Source organism: Ictidomys tridecemlineatus, chromosome 11 (assembly GCF_052094955.1).
Source record: "Ictidomys tridecemlineatus isolate mIctTri1 chromosome 11, mIctTri1.hap1, whole genome shotgun sequence".
Taxonomy (NCBI): domain Eukaryota; kingdom Metazoa; phylum Chordata; class Mammalia; order Rodentia; family Sciuridae; genus Ictidomys; species Ictidomys tridecemlineatus.
Window position 1 is genome coordinate 104,775,487 of NC_135487.1, and position 19,699 is coordinate 104,795,185.

The 19,699-nt window shown below is 52.2% G+C and overlaps 1 protein-coding gene across 4 annotated transcripts; it reads right to left on the reverse strand.

The window, feature by feature from the left end:
* Positions 1-3,319: 3,319 nt before the first annotated feature.
* On the reverse strand, positions 3,320-19,413 carry Inka2 (inka box actin regulator 2). 4 transcript variants are annotated; one of them, XM_078027003.1, is made up of 3 exons: positions 19,168-19,413; positions 11,422-11,473; positions 3,320-7,725 (listed from the first exon to the last, which is right to left on the reverse strand). In XM_078027003.1, the coding sequence occupies exon 3, from the start codon at positions 7,723-7,725 to the stop codon at positions 6,883-6,885; it is 843 nt and encodes a 280-aa protein (XP_077883129.1). In that variant the 5' UTR covers positions 11,422-11,473; positions 19,168-19,413; the 3' UTR covers positions 3,320-6,882. The 4 variants fall into 4 exon arrangements, with proteins under 4 accessions (XP_077883129.1, XP_005337676.1, XP_077883128.1 ...); XM_005337619.5 differs by lacking the exon at positions 11,422-11,473 and having other exon boundaries at positions 19,168-19,411; XM_078027002.1 differs by lacking the exons at positions 11,422-11,473; positions 19,168-19,413 and adding an exon at positions 10,467-11,393.
* Between the last annotated feature and the right edge of the window lie 286 nt (positions 19,414-19,699).

The following is a 19,699-nucleotide window of genomic DNA, read 5'->3' on the forward strand; positions in this document are numbered from 1 at the left end:
TCCCATCAGGCCGTCCCCTGGGGGTGAGAGAAAGGGCACAGGCCATATTCATGTAGCCCCCTGTCATTCTAGCCGTAGGCATCACTGAGGTCTTTCTCCACTTTGGTGGGTTGGGAATTTGAAGGAGCCACCAGGATTAAGGGAATGCAAAGCATGTAGTCTTCCCAGTTTGAAAAGTAGGAACTAGAATAGTGGGACCAGAGCCTAGCCCCTGCCTGTCTTCCATGGGCAGGGGATGCATTTAATGGAGAAGTTTAAGGATGATATTGGATCCCTTCACTCCCACCAGGGTCCTGAAGCCTATGCCAGAAGCTTTGGGGTCCTTCAGGCCCTTGGAAACACTGATGCAAAGCTAAACCCTTATTTTCTGGTATATGAATGATTTATTTTTTTTAAATATTTTTTAGTTGTAGATGGACAGTACCTTTATTTATTTATCTTTATGTGGTGCTGAAGCTCAAACCCAGTGCTTCACACATGATAGGCAAGAGCTCTACCACTGAGCCACAGTCTCAGCCCCCATAAATGATTTATCTTAACAGAAGCTTAGAACCTTAGCCCAGAGATCCAACACCAACACCAGACACCAGTCTGGCCCCGAGCTCTCCATAATGAGCAAGCTCACTGGCCAGTGGTGGGTAAGGAAGTTGAGTGGTTCATTGAGGTGGTCTGGGATGACACTAGCCTTGACTGCTCTGCTCAGGGAGCTGAGTTAATGCAGGGGATTCAGTTGCTGTACCTACCCACTTGGAATAAACTGTTACTTGAAAAAAAAAAAATCTGCCTAATGTCCTCCCCTTTCCCACCATTTCTACACAAATGGCTGTACACATGCTGCCTTGCTGGCAGCACAGCTCCTGGTTGGGAGACAATGTCTGGAGTGTGGCCAGAAGTGGGACTGGAGGTGTGGAAGGCACCAACACCCAACTCTCAACTTCCTTCCCTGTTGCCCTGCCTGTCCCTCAACAGTCACAATGAGGGGAGGAGAATCTAGTAGACTCAATGTCCCTGGTAGGGTGGGGCCCTAGCCTAGCAAGTCAGAAAAGGTCTCAGGGCAGGGTAAGTCTGGGACCAGACACTGGCAGAAGAAATGAGAAAGATCAGGTCAGGAAGGCCAGTGGAAAGGGGTCAGCCCAAGAGGGGAAACACTGGAAGACAGGTAACCTCTGGGATGGCAGTTGGATCCATTTGGGACTGAGCAGGCATAGCTCTGAAGGACCCCAGCTCAGGGCAGCCCAGTGACAGCAGATAGGGAGTAAGTGGGACTGAGGCTCCCCAGATATCCTGCATTAAAATAGAATTGGCCTGAGAAACCAGATGAGCAGGCCAGGGAACAGGGAAGTGCACAACAGCTTGGAGAGGGAGGCTGGGGACCAAAGTTCCCGGAGGTCACCATGTCCCAGCCTGCCCTCTCCTGGGGAATGGGCTGTGGAGTAGAATGAAAAGAGGCCTTGGGAGGCAGCTACGGAGCCTTGCCTGCTGGCCTTCCTGAAGCAGAAGCCAGAGCCAGCCCAACCTGCGTCTTGCTCTGGGAGTCGAGATCACCTTGGGAGCCCTGTGCACAGTGCTAAAGATGCAGAAATGAGGAACGAGCAGTTGCTCCCAGCCCAGCGAGGAGAAGCAGCAAACAGAAGTGACTTACAAAGTAAATACTATGGTTTGGTCAGAGGCACAGTTTAGGCCTGTGAGGAGGGTTTCACCAGTGGCCTTCAAACTATGTGGTGAAAGACAAATAAAAGTCAGCCTGAGATTGTGGGGCAATTGGATTCCTCAGGAGACAGCATGCAAAGACATAGTGACATGAGAAAATCCAAACTCGGAGCACTCAAAGCAACCCTTCTTGGCATGGGCCATGAGGAGTGTCTGGAAACAAGGCTGAGTAGGTAGGCTGGGGGCTCACTGGGCAGGGCTGGCCTCTAACCCCGGGGCAGAGTGCAAGAGAGGATGGAGTCAGATCCTGCACTCTGCATCCTTTTGGACCCTGAGCAGCACTTCCTGGCAGCTGCAGGCCATAGCCTCCTGTTGGGGAGGTGAGGAAGGGGCCCGTGGGTCAGAGGGAGAGCAAGGCAGAGGATGAGGACAGCTTCCCTGGTTTGCAGGGAAGTCTTAGATTGGGGTGGACTCAGAGCAGGAAGCAGCAGGTTGGGACCCCACGAGAGCAGAGGTGGCAGCCCGTGGAAGATGGTATTTGGCATTGGTTTCCACATCCCTGGTCAGGGGCCAGGGTCTCGAGGGACATTGCCAGAAGGGTGTAGTGAGAATAGATGTCTTCCGTGCAGTGGCAGCCAGGGATTGGACCCAGAACCTCATCCAGTTAGTGATCCTGTGACCTATATATACCCAGGCCTGAGCGAGATGCAGGGAGAGGAAAGCATAAAGTGATTGTCATTGTAATAACCCGTCATCGGGTTATTATTGCCCTAACTCTGTTCAGAGGCATGGTCCTCAGGGGCCCCAGGAACACAGGAGTGCTCTGAGCAGCATTGGGAGAGTTCAGGGAAGAAAGAGGAACTCCAGTAGGGGACACGGATTTAAGTCTGTTGTGGGGACATAGGGAAGGCTGCCTGCACTGTGAGGCTGGCCACACCCACGTGTTCCTGAAGTTGTGGGTCTATATGGGGGGGGGGGGCTTGGAGGTGGTGAGTGGAGGAACCTGTCAGGACTGATGGGAGGGAGAGTCTCTGGGGAATGGCAGGAAGTCAGTCCTGTCAAAATCAGGGAATCTGGGAGAGAGGTTGCCTCCCCCTCTAAGGGTCGCACAGAGCGGGAGAGTAAGGCAGGAGACACCCTATCAGGAGTCCTAGGGGGATGACTGCAGTGTGGGGTCGTGGCCCAGGCCTTTCCAGCACATCAGAGCCTCAAGCCTCTCCTGAGGGGCAGGCTTCACAGAGGAGGGAAGAGGACTCAGGAGCGCAGCCACAGCACCTGCGGCCTGGGGAGCAGAGAGCAGACTGGGGGCTGGACTCTCCTGGAAACCATTAGAACTTGACTCATTGTGCTCTCCCCCTGCCAACTGAGGTCCCAGGTTGACAATGAGGGACAGCAGGCTATAGGGGCGGTTCGGTGTCCATAGGTAAGTCAAGCCTCAGGCAGCCGTGTCCTCCAACACCTTCTCCCCGACTTGGCTGCTGCACCCCAGCGCCCCATACACCATTCCTCCCCAGGACAGTACCCATGTGCCACTAGCGAGTCATAGCCCACCTGGGTGATATTTCTACCGTGTACGAAAACGTGTCCACACCTGGGCCTTCTCCAGTCCTTGCCACAATCCCGTGAGGCCATGAGAGTCGGTAGACATTTTTTTAACAGAGACCAAGGCTCAGAGAAAACTCTTTATTTTGATGTCGCCTTGGGTCGGTCACATGCTCAGTGCTGCCCTAGGGAATGGGCAGTGCAGTACTGGTGGAGTTTCGGTGTTCCAGGCAGTGAGTGTGACCCCTAGGTGCATCGTGTCCTCTAAACCCCACCGCAGTCCTGCCTTCCCCCTGTTCCACGGATAAGGAAAACCAGGCTCAGAGAAGTCAAGCAACGTGTTCAAGTGCACAGTGACAGAAACGGATCTCTCTGACTCCAAATCCAGGGCTCATACCATGGTGCTGGTACAGGTGCCTTAAATGCCTGGGTGGGGAGGTCACCTAAGGCAGATTGACAGCGGCTTTGGAGAAGCTGGAGACAGACTACGGTCTTGCTTTTTCCTTGGGCCCTGCAGGAAACGCTGGCGTGGCTTGGAAAAGACAAAGAGCCCCTTCCCCAAGCCTCTGGGGAGTAGCTGGGTGTGGTGAGGATAGACGGCTCACTACCTACGGGGCACAAGTGAACCAGGCGTCCCTTAGTTTGGGTTCAGAGATCACCCTGAGGGGAGAGGTTCAGAGGAAGTGCCTCAGGGAGAGAAAGATTAGAAGGAGCAGGTCCCACCAGTCCCAGCAAGGACCTTTTCGTTCCACTAAGGTTAGAAAACATGGACAGGTTCTGGCCACGGGGCCACATGAAGCAGGTGGAGCCCTGAGCAGATGCCTGGGCCAGTGGAGCCCCTGTACCTGCCAGGGAAGTGGGCCAGGTGTGGGGTGGGGCTGTGTGCCAGGGAGGGTATTAAATGAGCTTCCAGTTCATTTGCATGTCCTAATTAACCACAAAATGAGCCCCAGAGGCAGAATCAAGCTGTCAGTTTCTCTCTGCTGGCTTTCACCATCTCCGCTCCGTCCACCCCGTCCAGGGTCCCTATGATCCCCAGCATCGCTTAGGCCCTAGGATTAGTCCCATTCATTTCTTCACTTGGCCTCAGCAAAACAACTCTCATCATTGTCGCAGCAGGAGCCCAGAAGGTGACAGAAAAGTAAAAATTATAGGTGGGTTAATGAATCACCATAATCTTTGATTAGCAAAGCATGAAAGTGGGTGGGGCATGACATCAAGACCCAGGCAGAATTCCTCCACCGCACAGTTGGCAGGCCATTCATTACATGTGGGGAGGACAGGTTTTGTTCTTGATTTACCTCTGGAACAGTTTGGGGGGTAAGGTAAAAGGCACAAGATTGGAAGTAAATGGGAACTGTTAGAATCCCAGCTCTGCTTTTCTGCTGTGTGATCTTGACGAGTTGTTTAACTTCTCTGAGCCTATCCGTGTAAAATAAGAGTAACAGCACTCCTATCCAGCACGTAGTGAAAAGGAAATAGCACAAAGGCCAAGGTGCCTGGCACCTGTGGATTATGTTGGGAGCAGATGTCACTTCCTAGTTGCTTTGTTCTGGCCCAAGTTAAAATGAGTCTTCAGTCCTTTGAATCTATTCTGCTCATTGATGGTGGAGTTGGCCTCTTCCTTTTCCACTGGATCCCCTGGAGGTCAGCACTGGGCCCTTTTCATCGTGCTGTTCTGGGTTCCTAGCTGGCACTGGGTGGAATTCATCAAGTTTTGCTCAGTTGATCTCAACTACTATGACTAGCCCATGAAAACAGAAGAGTCACAGGTGAAGAGCCAAGAGGTGGCTTGGTTTCCTATGGAATCAGACCAGACTCAGAGCTGGTGTCATCCTGAATAATTTGCTGGGTGGCCCTCCTTTCAGGAATCAGCAAATCAGTGCACATTGTCCCCACACACACATCAACCACCAGTACCAAAGGCAGCCACAGCCAACCTCCCTTCACAGAGAAACGTCAGATTTTATTGGGGAGACAACAGGATGCGTGGGCTCTGCCCCCCAGAAAGTGGGAGCTCTGTTGGCAAACTGCAGACGAAGGTGTAGAGCGGAAAGAACAGGGGTTTGGGAGCCAAATAACCCTCTGGTTCAATTTCTGGTTCATTTCCTTTGCTAGCAGCCTGATCGGGGCAGTTTGCATGATCTCACTAGGAGCCTCATTGCTGTACCTGGAAGATCATTCTTTCTAGGGTGACTCAAAGCTTGAAAGAGATGTGCACACTGCCTGGTAAACAGGCCGGCTCAAAACAAGTGCCTCTCTGTCCTCGTATAGCTCACCCCACCAAAACTAACCATCTACCATTTGAATGGCACTTGAGGGTGACCTTAATCACGACTGCAGAGCCCCTGCCCCTCCCTCCATCTCCGCCCCCTGGGGCTCCAGGCTGCTGGCAGTAGAGCCTTTCTTGTTATTTTTCTTCTCCAATTTGCTCTTAATGCTCTGAGGGCGGGAATGCGTCTTGCCTCTAATTGCAGCTGTCACACCCCATCAGGCTGAGCTGTGGGTCCTTGGGGAGAGGGAGAGGGGAACGAGGGCTCTCCCTCCTGGGTGTGCTCAGCCCAGAGAGGGACTCACGGCCCAGACAGGGACCCACGTTGTCCTCTGCGGCCAGCAGGAGTTCCTGCCCGGGTGGGAGGGCCACTTAACCTCAGCAGCTTTCAGAAAGCCCTGCACCGCGGTCTGGAACCCTCACTCTCCAGTTAACTTCACTCTGGGGTGTGAGCAGGGAGACCCAGGGCCCTGGTGGGCCCGAAGCTAAGGGGCCTCAGGTGGGACTAAGAATTTTTTAAATGAGGGGAAATTTCTCCAGGGCTTGCCCTCGCTTCTCTGGTGAATTTACCTCTTCTGCCCCAAGAGTCAAACGCAGGAGGCTGGCTGTTGGTGTGGGCGACAGACCGCTGTTAGGGGCCAGTGTGTGAATCCAGCTCACGGTGGCCCGGCTGCTCACCTCCCAACCGTGTTCTGGAACGGGAGGTAGCCCCCGTGTGGGCTGCCTTCTCCACCGGAAAATGCCTGCCTGCCTGTGAGCACCAGGGACTAGAGAGCTTGATGTCCAAGGGCGTCCAGTCCACAGTGGCATGTCCCCTCATTGCTTCCCTGGGCTTAAGGGAAGGCACACCTCATCCACCGCCCTCCTTCAGCCCATATACCCGGATGCAGGTATGGGCTGAAGTCCATGGAACAGGAATGCTAGCCTGGGGATTTGCCTTCCTCTTCTCTGACCCCCAATCTCTGCCTCTGGCAATGCCAAGCCGGGGGAGCAGACAGATGTAAAGTTGGGGGCACCAAAGACAGGTCTTTATTGGGGGTCTCTGTGGCACCTGCGGCCCCAGTGAGCTTTTCCATGCAAAATGTTCCACTGAGGTCTTTGAGGGCAGTGGAGGAATGTCAGAGGGACGTTCTGGTCTCCTCCCCTGCTCCTCCCCAACTGTCATCTCCAACCCCTGAACTGACCCCACACACACACACACCCACATTCTCTCCAGGAACTCACCTCCTCCACCAGCCAGCCCTGGGACAGCCTCTCCCAGCCGCATTCTGGTCGGCTCTGCCTGAGAACTCTGGCTTCTCCCCTCCTTTCTGGGGGAAAGGAACTTGGATTTGGGCTTCTGAAGGCCTTACCACCCTCCCGCCCTCCTCCCTAGGGGCCCAACCTTTTAGGTTCAGCCAATTTTTGGTCTCTGCTGTTCAGACCCAAACAGCCGTGTTAATATCAAAGCCCGTGGGAGAGGGATCCGTGGCCTTGGGGCTACTGGTCGGGGGAGTCTCCCCTTGTCTGGACTCCCCTGTACTCGGGAAGAAGAAACGTCCAGAGCTCTTGGAGTGGCTCCGCTTCTTGACCTTCTGAGAACGTCCTGCTCTCGACTCGGAGACCATGGGTGTCACCCAGCCTGGCTTCTCCTTCAGCAGCCGGTCACGATCGGGCCTCACACTGCGCAAAAACTTCCTAAAGATGTTTGCGGTGAGGGCAAATTTGTGGCCCAGCTCCCGAGGCCGGCCTTTGTCTCCTTTGTGCTCTTCTTCCCTCTCCGGCTCATCCTTCTCCCCGACCTTCTCCAGTTCCGGCAGGTCGAGCCAGTTGCCCACCAGGTCTGCAAACACATTGTCCCCTAACACCAGAGGCTGCCGATTTCTGCCCCGCGACATCAGTGTGGAGGTCCAGTCATCTGGTTCCACTTGCTCTGGCCCCTGCTGGGCACAGCTTTGGTGCTTGGGCAGCTGAGTCCTGGGCAAGGGGGCGAGATCCCTAACGCAGATACTCCTATGGTATGGAAATTTGGTGCTGCTGCCGGGAGAAGGTTGGCTGGATGGGGAGCAGGATCCAGGTCTGGGAGGACCCCTGCCACCCTCCCAGTGAAGGTGCTTGGACTGGGGCGGGGGGCTTTCTGGGAAGCCTGGGACAGGATCCCCTCCAGAGATCTCCAACTGTTCCAATGCTGTCTGCACCTGCAGGAGTTTCAGTTCTTGCAGAGCACCCATCATGCAGTTCATCTGATCCTGTAAGCCATCACCCACCTCCTTCATGGACATCTGCAGGGGAGAGGGAAAGCACGGGGCCAGTGAGCATGGGAGAAGCAGGGAGGACTGCCCGGCACGGCCCTGAACCAGCCACCCGCCAAACACACTCTCCAGGATCATCCCAGCCTGCCACTGACCCCACCTCTACAGCCTAGAACAGTGCCACGCTGTGCTGAAAGAGGAGGACTTTTAACAGTGCTAAGGCTAGATAAGGGAACTGAGATACATGGCAATGAAATAACTAAGGGATGCAGTTGTCCTAAAAGCTATACAGATACTCCTCTGCTTATGATGGGGTTGTGACCAGATGACCCATTGTAACTTGAAATGCATTAAGACACCTAACCTACCAAACATCACAGCTTAGCCTTGCCTACCTTAAACGTATTTAGAACACTTACATCGGCCCACAGTTGGGAAAAACCATCTAACACAAAGCCTATTTTATAATAAAGTACTGAATATCATGTAATGTGCTAAACACATAAGTGACAAAGAAAATGATTTTATGGGCACCCTTTCACACTATGGTTAAGTTCAAAAATTGTTAAACCAAGGGCCATCTGTATGTGTGTGCTTATGCATATGAATAGATATGGGTGTGCCCCCAACCTTATATCTCACACACATACACACACACACACACACACACACACACACATATATATAAATTAATTTATTTAATCTCTCCAGCTACCCTGTGAGGTAGTGACCATTATTGTTCCCCTCTGACAGGTGAGGAAACCGAGGCACATAAGTAACGTGCCCAAGATTAGATAGTGAGAGATAGAGCTAAGATCACTTTAAGGGTGCACAAAGTTGTGGGAGCCATCCTTGTCCTCTTTTGTGCTTGTGTCCTTTTCTTCCTGGGTGCTGATGGTCACAATATCAACTTGTGGGCATTTACTGTGTAATTGAAATGGCATCATCTCATTTAATCTTACTTACATGAACCCTGTGAGGTTGCTCTTACTGATCTTGCTTTAGTGAATGAATAAACTGTAGTGCACACAGCTCACAGAGCTGGGACTCAAACCCAGAACTGTCTCACCCCAAATGCTGTAGTCTTGACTACTAAACCCCTGCAGATGGATGGGCAGTGGAGCTGGGCTTTAAGGCTGCTCTGTCCTCTATAGGGCTATGGAGAGGAATTGATAAGGGACATTAAGATAAGGGGTAGACCCAGGTTTCTTGAATTGCTCTTTACATCCAACTGGTCAGGAGAGAGGTTAAGAGGCCAGGAGATTCCTGTTTGCTGGGAACCCTGGCCCAGCTCTCCCTCCCAAACACCTGTCCTATTTCAGCTGCCCTCAGACTTGGCTCAAGTGCTCTTCCTGCCTTCTCAGCCCAATAGGCTCCGCTGCCCTGGCCAAGCCAGAATGGGGATCCTGAGTTAGTTCTTCCAGCTCTTCTGTGGATTCTTAGGCTGGAGTCCCAGGTACCATCCGGACAGGCTGAGAGATTGCCTTGGGTAAGGGCTGCATTTGAAGGTTGTGGGGGAGAGGCTCCAGCTGATAACATTCACAAGATTCCCAGCCCCTGGGCCCAAGCTGCCTGGGTCCTGCCAGCTCCCGCCCCAGATCCTGATCAAGTTACAAACATCAGGCCTCTAGTACGTTGACCATCTGTTTCTGAAGCCCCCCAGAGACCCAGGGATCATCTTACCTTCCAGTCTTGTCTTAATGCTCAGAGCTAAGCCCAGGGGGTGGGGGTGGGGGTGGAAGGGCAGGCAGAGAGGCTCTGCAGGGCTGGGCTGGGCTGGCAGCTGACCTGAGGCTTCTGGGTAGAAGCTGTTCCTGCCAACCTGGCCTTGCTGGGGAGGGAGGATCCAGAACTAAGGGATAGTGGAGGACTGGCTTCCTCAGAGGTCAAGGAGAGTTTCGCTGGGGTGTGGGAATTGCCCACACTTTGTGTACCTTCCTAAAACAGGGCTAGAAACAGTGGTTTGAGGACCCAGGGCCCCCAGGGATTTGCTTGGGTGAGGACATGCCATTTAGACAGCAGCAACCAGAGACACAGAGCCCATGGTGTGTGCTTGCTATTAGTGGACCTTGCCCTGACCTCTTTGCTTCTACCTTCCTTTCAGAGGCACTCAGCTGCATCTGGGAAGAACCAGAGTACAGCAGGAGGAGGCGCTAAGCCCCAAACTAAGCATGGTTCTTTCCTGGCAACTGCTTCTCCCTCTGACTTCCCTACCCCTCCCCACTCTCTAACCCATGTTCCTGTCACCCCTGCCTGGAACCTCAGTCATTTTTAGCTTCTCCTTTCAACCACCCTGCTCCTGTCCAACTTAATCATGCACTATTTGAAGTCCCCAGATGGTTCAAAGCTTCCCTTCTATGCCCTGGAAATCTGCAGAAGCCTTGGAGAAGGCCTCCCAGCCACCAGAGGACCAGGACCTGGCCAGGTCTTCCTGACCTCCCATCACTGACTTGGTGGCTTATCATGGCCCAAAGACTCAAATCCAATTTGGTCCTGCTGTCAAGACCCACAGCAGGATTTTCAAACTCAGGCAAATCCCTGCCCCTTAAGAATACGCAGCAGGCTCCTGTGAGTGCCTCTTTGTGACCTTAAGAAGCTCTTACCTCAAGACCTGCTACTGAAGCACTGATCCTATGTCCTCCATAAGTTTAAATCCTCAGTTGCTCATGAAATAGTTATTGAGCATCTATTGCTTGAGGGAAGACTAAGACCTACACATCGTTATGTGACCCTGGAACCTAGCTGGCTCCTGGCACTTGCTGCATACTCACAAACCGTATGTTGAGTACCACTGGCTTCCCCAGATCACCCTCCAAACTGCTTGCATCCTTCAGACAGTCAACTGCCACTCAGGGAGAGAGAGCCGTTGCCCAAGGTTTCATTTCACCAAGCGGCAAGGAGTCTGAGCTGGCAGGCTTCCTTCCAGAAGGCAAAACACAGTCCAGGTCAGAGGCAGTGGGAGGAATGAAATGACCCCATTCAGTCTCTTCCAGGGTGGAAAAATCCATAAGAAATAATGCTGACATTTTGTGCAGTTTTCCAGTGAGAACGAATGTGTGGGTATGTGGGTATGCATGAATTCAGGGCTGTCCATAAAAACAGAGGCCCCATTTAAGTAAACAAGGGCTGAAATTGTGCCTGTATGGAAAATAATATTCTCTATTAGTTAAGATCTTGGGTTCTGGAGACCAAAGGAACGGGGTTCAAATCCTGGTTCTGACACATAGTAGCTGTGTCGTTTGGGCAGGTTATTAAAATTCTGTTTTCAGTTTCTCCATCTTTAAAATGGAAGGGCTGGGGTTGTGGCTCAGAGGTAGAGCGCCTGCCTACCATGCATGGCACAGGGTTCGATCCTCAGCACTGCATGGAAATAAAAAATAAAGATATTGTTATAACGAAAAATAAATATTTTTTTTAAATGGGAAGAAATTCCTGCCTTGTACAGCTATTGTGCAAATTCAATGAGGTCATGGGTATCTCTGCATGACACACATAAAGCATCAGAGGAACAATGGGTGTTAAGACTTCCTGTACTTGCAGAACACTTCTTCCTCAGTGAAACCCAACACAAGGTAATGGGAGGATTCCATCCATCATATCTGGTCTCATTAAGTGGAAACAAATCTCTTGTCCTGTCCCTTCCCCTCCCAGCCCTGCCCCACGTGGGGGGATGGGGGTGGGAGTGGAGGGAAGCCTCAGCATCCTCCTGCCCACTCTCGTGCTGACCTCAGTGAGCCGGGCCACAGGCGGGGTGCAGCACTGACCGTCAAGAAGGCAGCTGTGAGAGGGATGAGAACAGAAGGAGGAAGTGAGTGTGGGAAACAGGGAGGCCAGGGCAGTGGGAGCAGGAGCATCTGCTGGGTCTTGACCACGAGGGGAGCCAGCAGGATAGCCTTTCCCACCAACCCCAAGGGGATGACGTCACCCACAGAGGAAGAGCCAGAGGCCAAGCTGCTCTCTTCACCCAGAGCGTGGGACCTTCTTGGGTCCCAGGGCTTCTCTTGCCTCAGATGGAAGAGGGAGAAAAGGCAGCATGTGGTGTGGGGAACGAAGGAGTGGAGCCAGCTCGGGAGACCCAGGAATGAATAGGCTGGAGGCTGCTGAGTTCCTCTCTGGGCTCCCAGTCTCAGTGCCTTCTATTGTTCCTCAGGACAGGGACCAGATCATACCAACGTGCTCTCAGGGGTCAGCTGGAGAAGTCTGATTGGTCCTGATTTGTTTGAATGGAAAGTGATCTAACGCCACTTCCTTAGTCTCATCCCTAGACACACACAGAGATAGATAGATAGAGAGAGAGAGAGAGAGAGAGAGAGAGAGAGAGAGAAAGACAGAGAGAGCACTATCCACCATCAGATGCAAAGCCCTTAATAAGCAGATCCCAGTGAAAACCATGGGAATCCCTTCTGAAAAACGCCCTAAAAGGTGGTCTCACCCCCACCCTTGCCTCTGCATCAGTCCTCACCATTTCCCAGCCCCAAATCTTCTGGGACTCAGTTTCGTCCTAAACATTTTCTGCCCATCAAACCTTCGTCTCTCTGGGAGTGGTTTACACCAGCCCCTGGCTGGCTCTGTGTTAGAGCTGCATGGCTGCTGCCCTGTCCTGGTTTGGTGAGAGCCCCCACTGCAGTCTGGTGATCTGTCCCTAGCTGACCAGCTTCTTTGGGCAAATTCACCAAGCTTTTGTGTTTCAGTCCTGAATCTGTGAATGATAACCCCTTCCATGTGTATGGCACAGGCCCTTTTTCCTCTGTATTGCCTGAGCTCCTTTGGCCAGGAGGCTGGCTAGGCAGGTGGAGGTCGCCTCCCCCCTGGATGGACTAGGAAACTAGGGAGTCTCTCAGATCATCTCCCTCGGTGTTGCCCCAATATTCTTTGCCAGGCCCTCTTCATTATTTTCACCATATCTCTACATGATCCAGACTCCTATTTAAAAATTTATTTAAGTCTACTTATGCAAATAAATGTATTTATAATGGAAGTTACATAAAATGTGTGACTCGCCATCAACAGATCCTAGCCACAAATATATATGCCGTCTTGATCACCCCCAGGGAAAACACTGTTCTAAACTTGAAGTCCTGAGGACTGAGGCCCCAAGTCCAAACACTTCCTCTGGGCCAATGAACTTTCATGCCATCAGAATCCCTGTCCAGTGGGCCTCACGGAATACGTGTGAGAAGAACCCAGGCTAGTCTGCAGGAAGCGCAAAGGACAGTTGCCTCCAGAGGAGGAAGAAGAGCATGAAACCATCCCCCGAGGTACTCCAAGACCCAGTTTGTTGAGGGCCACAGCTGAGTCAGGATGATGAGAGGTGACACCAGCGAGCCACTGAGATGATGATGGTTATGTTAAGCTGTGTATTCAATTGTATATTTGACCTTTACTGTCCGGCAATAGGGCAGCTCTTGCTGCCTTGGGCTACTTTGGAGTTCCCCTGGAGTTCTCCTGGGTTCCCAGGGAGTGTGCAAGCTGAGCCTGGTGGAAGGGGTAAGAGGTGGAAAGGGTGAGAGCGTTCCTGGGGAGCGTGTGTGGAGTGCTGGTGGAGTTCGGCAATAAAGAGTTGCTGTTTTTGAACCTACAAGTGCTTCGTGGCGGCTCGGTTAGTTGTGCCCAGCCAGACTGCGGCACCAGTTCACTTCCTTCCCACTGAAGGCTCCTCTTCCTTGGGTCACCCAAAGAGGAAAGAGGAACTGCCTGCCTGGGGCTGAAGGAGAAGACGCCATTTTAGGAAGTCAGATCCCACTATTCTGAGCCCAGAGCGGGAGTCTAGGGTCAGCTGTCGGTAGACAGCACCCTCCCTCTTGGCACTCTCTGGGCGCTTTGTGGTGTGGGAGGAGTGGGGATGGAAGAAGAGATGCCAGCATCCTCGGCTCCCTTCCCAAGCCCTGCCCTGGGCCCCTGACTGATCCTGCAGCTGTGCCCTCCATCCATCCATCTCACGCCCTCTCCCAGCTCAGCCGGAATCCTTTGACACAGGCTCGGCTTTGCCCATGAACCTGGCAGTATGCCCTGCCTCACTTCCCCACCCCCATTACTCACAAGATCCCCACACAGATCCTTTCAGCCGCTGGGGAAGCTAGGAGGAGGCTCAGGGCCGGAAATGGGAAAAGCCCCATTTTTGCCAAGTGGCCCATTCTCCAGCTCAGTGAATAGGGACCTTCTTGGCTCTTGGCTGGGAATCTCAACAGGAAGGTAACATGGAAACTGTGCCAAGAGCTGCAGGAGGGAGGAGAGTAAAGAAAGGAGGAAGTGCGGGATGTGAAATGATGAGCCCTCTTTCCCAACTGAACCATCTCCTGGGAGTCACATGCTCAGGCAAGAGGCAGACAGATGGAGAGAAGGGCCCAAGTTGCCTCCTCCAGGGCTTGCCTCTCAGTCTCAGCAAGCCTTCTCCCTCTGACCAGCTTAGCTCCTCTCCCCTGCAGCCTGTGAGATTTCCTCCTTCCTATTTCAGGCCTTCATACCCAGGGCTTTTGTTTTGTTTTGAGATGCTTAACCACTGAGACATATCCCCAGTCATTTTTTATGTTATATTTAAAGACAGGGCCTTGCTAACTTCCTGAGGCTGGCTTTGAACTTGCACTCCTCCTGCCTCAGCCTCCCAAGTCACTGGGATTACAGGTGCCTGCCATCGCGCCCGCTTGCCTGGACTCTTATATTAACATCCTCATTCACCCTCCTGCCTCATTTTCTGCCCTCCCTACCCTCTACTCCATACCACCTCTAGGTCCTAGGACATATCTCTGGCCATGCCAACCTCCAGTGCACATAGAAAAGGTCAGACTCCATAGCATAATGGTCAAGTTTCTTTCAATCCTGTTGCCTACTCCTTCTTTGCATGCGCCTTTTGTTCCAGCCAAGCTGGCACATCCACGCTACTTCTGCCTCTGCACCTTCTGTCTGTCTCACTGTCTGCCTGGAATGTTGTATTTCTCCTGTGCCCATCTCTATCCATCCCTCCAAGTGTGGCTCACATGCTGCCTCTCCCATGACAGGAAACTGTCCCTGATCTCTCAGTTGGAGGTCACTTCTCCCTTCTTAGAGCACAGTGCCCCTTAAATGGCATGGACCCTCCTGTACCTGCACTAGAGATGTGCATATATGTGTTGTGGGCTAGGAATGTAAGCTCTGCAGTCAGCCCGACCAGGTATGAATCCAACTGCAATACTTATCAGCTCTGGACAAGTCACTTAGCCTCCTCATGTCTATTTTCTCATTTTAAAAATAGGAATAATGAAAATACAGCTTTAGCAATTAAATAACAACACATGATATGCCTGGTATATCCAGGTTAACATCAGCATATGGTATTATCTTTTCTATTAAATTGCAGGTTGTCTGAAGACAGGATCTGTTTATATTTGTAATCATAACATTAGTGCCTGGTTAGTGCCTGAAATGTATACAAGCTCAATAAAAATGTTCTGTGAATGTCTCTAACTCAAACCAGTCTGATCAACCCAACATCAAGAGTTTACCAAGTGCCTGCAACACATAGGGTTCTGTGCTATGTGCTGAGGGCATACAGCTGGGGAAGTACTTTACTTATACTGCTATTTAATCTTCATAGTAGCTGTACAAGGTAGTTTTTTTTTAATCTTTTTTTTAAATTGTCAATGGACCTTTATTTTATTTGTTTGTTTGCTTGCTTATCTATCTGTCTATCTATCTATCTATCTATCTATCTATCTATCTATCTATCTATCTATTTATATGCAGTGCTGAGGATCAAACCCAGGGCCTCACACATGCCAGGCAAGTACTTTACCACTCAGCCAAAACCCCAGCCCAAGGTAGGTATTTTTAAAAGCCCATTTTAAAGATAAGAAGACTAAAGTTCAGAGAGTTAAGTAATGTTCCATGGTCACACAGAGTCAGGATTTGAGTTCAAGTTGGCCTGACTCCAAATCCTATGCTCCATGTTCTTCCAACTAACCCCAGTCTAACTGGTCCAAAAGTCCTCTTATCCCTATCTTTAAAGATCAAGCACACTGCAAAATGAGATCCTTTTCCAACAACTTCGGGAAATTTGCTCTTTTGTTCCAAAAACTGAAAGCTTCTCCTACTGTAACTCCTCCCTTCCCTTCTTTTCTCCTCATATTGCCTTTAGGTCCTGGTCCTTAGCCTTACACCAGAAACTTCTGAGCTTGTAGCCACTAGCGACTAAAGAATTGCCTTCTGGGGAAAGGAGGGTGCCCTAGGAGGACTTTCTCACCTGAAAGAAGTCCCTCTGCTGCTTCCCCATGTCTCAACCAGGATGGACATTCCAGAAGATGGCCTCCTCCAACCTCCCCCTCCTCTAGGTAGCCTTTTCCAGCCTGGCCTGATCATTCAGCCTTTATGCATTCTGTTTGTTCCACATTGATATGAACTCACAGGAATGCCCTGTGAGCAGCTTACATTTGCTTCCTCTGTGTGTCTGCATCTCCCCCATTTGTTGGAAGTCCACTGGGAGCTATGTGTAAGGAACAGCTGGTCCCAAGGCCTTGTGCTCAGGCAGGGCCCCTCTTTGGCGGCTGGAAGGGGGAAGAGATGTGCTCCCTGCTGGGTCTTTGCAGCCCCAATTCCTTCATCTTAATGAAGAAGTGTGTCAGCTGCTACTACTTCTCCAGGCACATTTCATCCCTGAAACTTGACCCCCCCCCCTTCCAGGCAGGGAGGAAGGGCCAGTTCTCTAGCCATCAACTTAATTGAGCCAGGATCCCTGAATTCTCAGCCCCCCACCCCCAGTGCTCACTTGTTACAATGCAAATTTTCTGCTTCAGTGAATTGGAAATTTGTGCTACTGAAAATCTAGATTGTATTATCTAGATTTTCTGGGGCAAAGATAGGGCCAAGATGTAGGAGGGGAGCACAGAATCTACTAGAAAAAGATAATGTCATGCCCGGTTAATGTTTCTTTTTGCAGCAGGTTTATCCCACAGTGTCTCCAGGACTTATGATCTTGGAGTGAAATAATTAGTGAAATAAATGAATGTGGAAGTTGAACAGTTTTACTGCAAGAGGACATTCCTGGTCACAAACCAACTGGGGAGATCCAGGCAATACACAGTCCTCCTGGGAGGCAAGGGAGAGCCTCCCTTGGGTGACCCATCTGCAGGGCAAAAGTTTCCAGCTTGTGATGTAAGTCAACTTATGCATTTCCCACCCCATTGCAGCCAATAAGTCCCTAACCTAGCCACAGTCAAGCTGCATGGAATCAGTCCCTCCAGACCTTAGAAGAAGGCAGCCAAAGGGCTGACCTTGGACTAACTCAGCTCCCAGTTTTTCCCATTGGTGATACTGAGGCACTAAGATTTGACCCTTGCTACTTAAACTGAGATGTCAGGGAGTGAGACTCAAGTATCTGTGCCTTGTCACTCTGTCTCCTTTACAAGCAGGCTGGCATCAGGGAGGGGTGGAGCACCATGGGGGGTGGGGTGCAGAGCTCTCCCATCTGAGTGTCATTCTGGGCCCCAGGCCAGGAATTTGGCTTCCTTTCCAAGAGAGTCAAAGGCTGGAGCTGCTCAGACAAAGGGCCAAATAAAAGCTGATGGGGAGCTGGGTGACTTCAGCCTCTCCCCTTCCTTCTCCCAGGCGCTGGGGGCTCAAGGCCTTGGCAGGAGAGGGTGCAAATCAAGATCTGGAGTTCGGCTCAGTTCAGTGTCTTTTTTTTTTTTTTAATTCTCCTGGCATCCACAGACTGTCTTCCTCCCCTCACCACCTCCCACCTAGGGTGCTGGAAAATATGCAAATCAGTAGGATTTTAAAATTCAAGCCCATGCCAGGAACACCCACAAACCCTCCATTAAGGCAGATCCTGGTGTGGGTGGTATAGTCTCTGATTCCAAGCACAAAGAGGATTCTATTAGATTCTTTTCTTGGCATGGGCCTTGGACCTCAGACATTATCTGTGATGATCTTGACCTCCCTTTCTGGTTCTGGACATATGAATAGGGAATATGAGAATTGTGTATGTGTGGGCTGGGACCACCCTCCTAAACTGGTAGTAATGTGCATTAAACTATTGAGGGAACTACTATAGGTTCACAAGATCAGAATGAATACTCTCCTCTGGGCTAGTAACTTTCACATCTGAGTGTCAGCACAAAAAAAGATCATCAATCTGAGAAGGCAGGCAGAAAGAGTGTCAGGGCAACTTGGTCAGGAAGTATCAATGAGAACACCTGCTCCTTCAAGTTCAATTCCCCTGACACTCCTCCCCCCCCAAACCATCGCTGCCACCACCACCACCAAGGCTGTTCTTAATACACTGCCAAGTTCCCTCCCAAGCAGGAAGACTTAGCCCTTTGTAGGCAGAAGTGGGAAGGTTGTCAGGAAATCTGGAGAGCCATAAGCTGGCATTTTTTGGATACAGGTCTGCCATTGTGCACCTGGGTGCCCCTGGCTCTGAACAGTAAGAAGAGGAGGGGAGCAAAATAAGACAAAAGAGTCAACACCAAAAGAGACAGACTAAAAGAGACACACAGAGGTCCAAGCAAAGACACCACAGGGAGCCTGCTAGAAGAAGTGAAGGGCAGGGCATTCTGGGTGTAAATGCCTGAATTCTGGTGGTTGAAGGAATAATAAAAGTAGAAGGTATGTGTGGCGGAGGGGGTGGGAGTGGGTGGTAGGTGAAGTCACTGAGAATCAACCTGGCCTCCCTAACATAGCTTTAGCAATCAACGCCCCTAGTTGGGTGATTCACCCCCCGCCCCTCCAGACTAAGCTACTTCTCCCAGCCCCAGCACCCCGAGTCTCCGCACGCTCCCTGCACACTCCCCAAGCCCAGACCTGACATCTGGCGGGGCCCGGGCAACTCCCGCTCGCTATCTGCCAGGCGGCGCCCCTCCTCCCTTGCAGGCCCTCCCCCATCATTACAGCTGCCAGCCCCCTCCCTGCTGGCAGACAAGCCCAGGCAGACAGCCGGCCAAGCCTACCCCCGCAGCCGCGCCAGCTCTGCCAAGCCAGGCAGAGTTAGGGGCCCGGGGCGGCGTCAGCTCCCCGGTCCCAGGTGACCTCCTACCCGGGGCGGGGATCCGGCTGGCGCACCCTCCCGTCCCCGCCTGTCCGAGTGCTCCAGGCACAGCGCAGCCCTAGCACCTAGGCGCTGGCGTTCAGCTGCCTGGGCCTGTCGCTCCCGCGCCTTCGGGGTCGGCGGCGCCAGAGCCTCACTCACTCCGTCTGCCCAACTAGCAGTATCCGCTTTTCTCCCTTGTTTTTTCTCCCCATGTCACATTTTAACCTGGTCGGTTGCTCTCAGTCACTTCTTGTCTCATCGCAAATCTTTCCCATAAGTTTTCTTGTGGCCCTTTCCTCTGAAGACAGGCCCTACCTTCTGCCTGCCAGTCCTCGACCCCTCATCTCCTGTCTGGCCTTGATTGCCCTGGCACGCGCCTGGGCACGTCCTGACTCCCCGGACCCAGGCAAGGGCCAGGTACCCATCAGAGCGGAGAAGCCCTCCTTGCCCCCAGCGACAGCTCGCGCTCTTACCAGCTCCTGTTTGAGGCGACGCAAATAGCAGTCCATTTCCCCGCTCTCCTTCCTTAAGCGCCCATTTGCCGGCAAGACTCTACGAGAGTTCCCAAGCAGGAACACCGACCCCAGTGAAAACTGCGCGCTCGGCGTTTCTTCGCCCCTGAGCTCCGCGCCTCTTGCAATGGGGAGCAGATCCTCTCCTCCAACGCTGGGACTTGGAGCAGCTTACCCCGCTGCTCGCTGCGCGCGGCCGGGGCTCGGGGAGGAGGGAAAAGTGCGGCAGCCAATGAGAACTCAGGGGGAATGTCTTCGGCCAATGAGAAGAGCGGCCCCCAGGGTGGTGGGGTGAGGCGCGGGCTAGGCCGCAGCGCAAGAGCTGAACCCCTAATGTGTGCCGGGGTCAGTGGGTACAGGTGGGTGTCACCTGGTCCTGGCCATCGTGGCAGGAGACATCGTAACCCCAGGCTGTGCCAACGTCCCCAACAAAACACGCGACGCCCTATTCGGTTATAAAGGGAGTGCGCAGTTTTATGGGTGGGGAATTGAG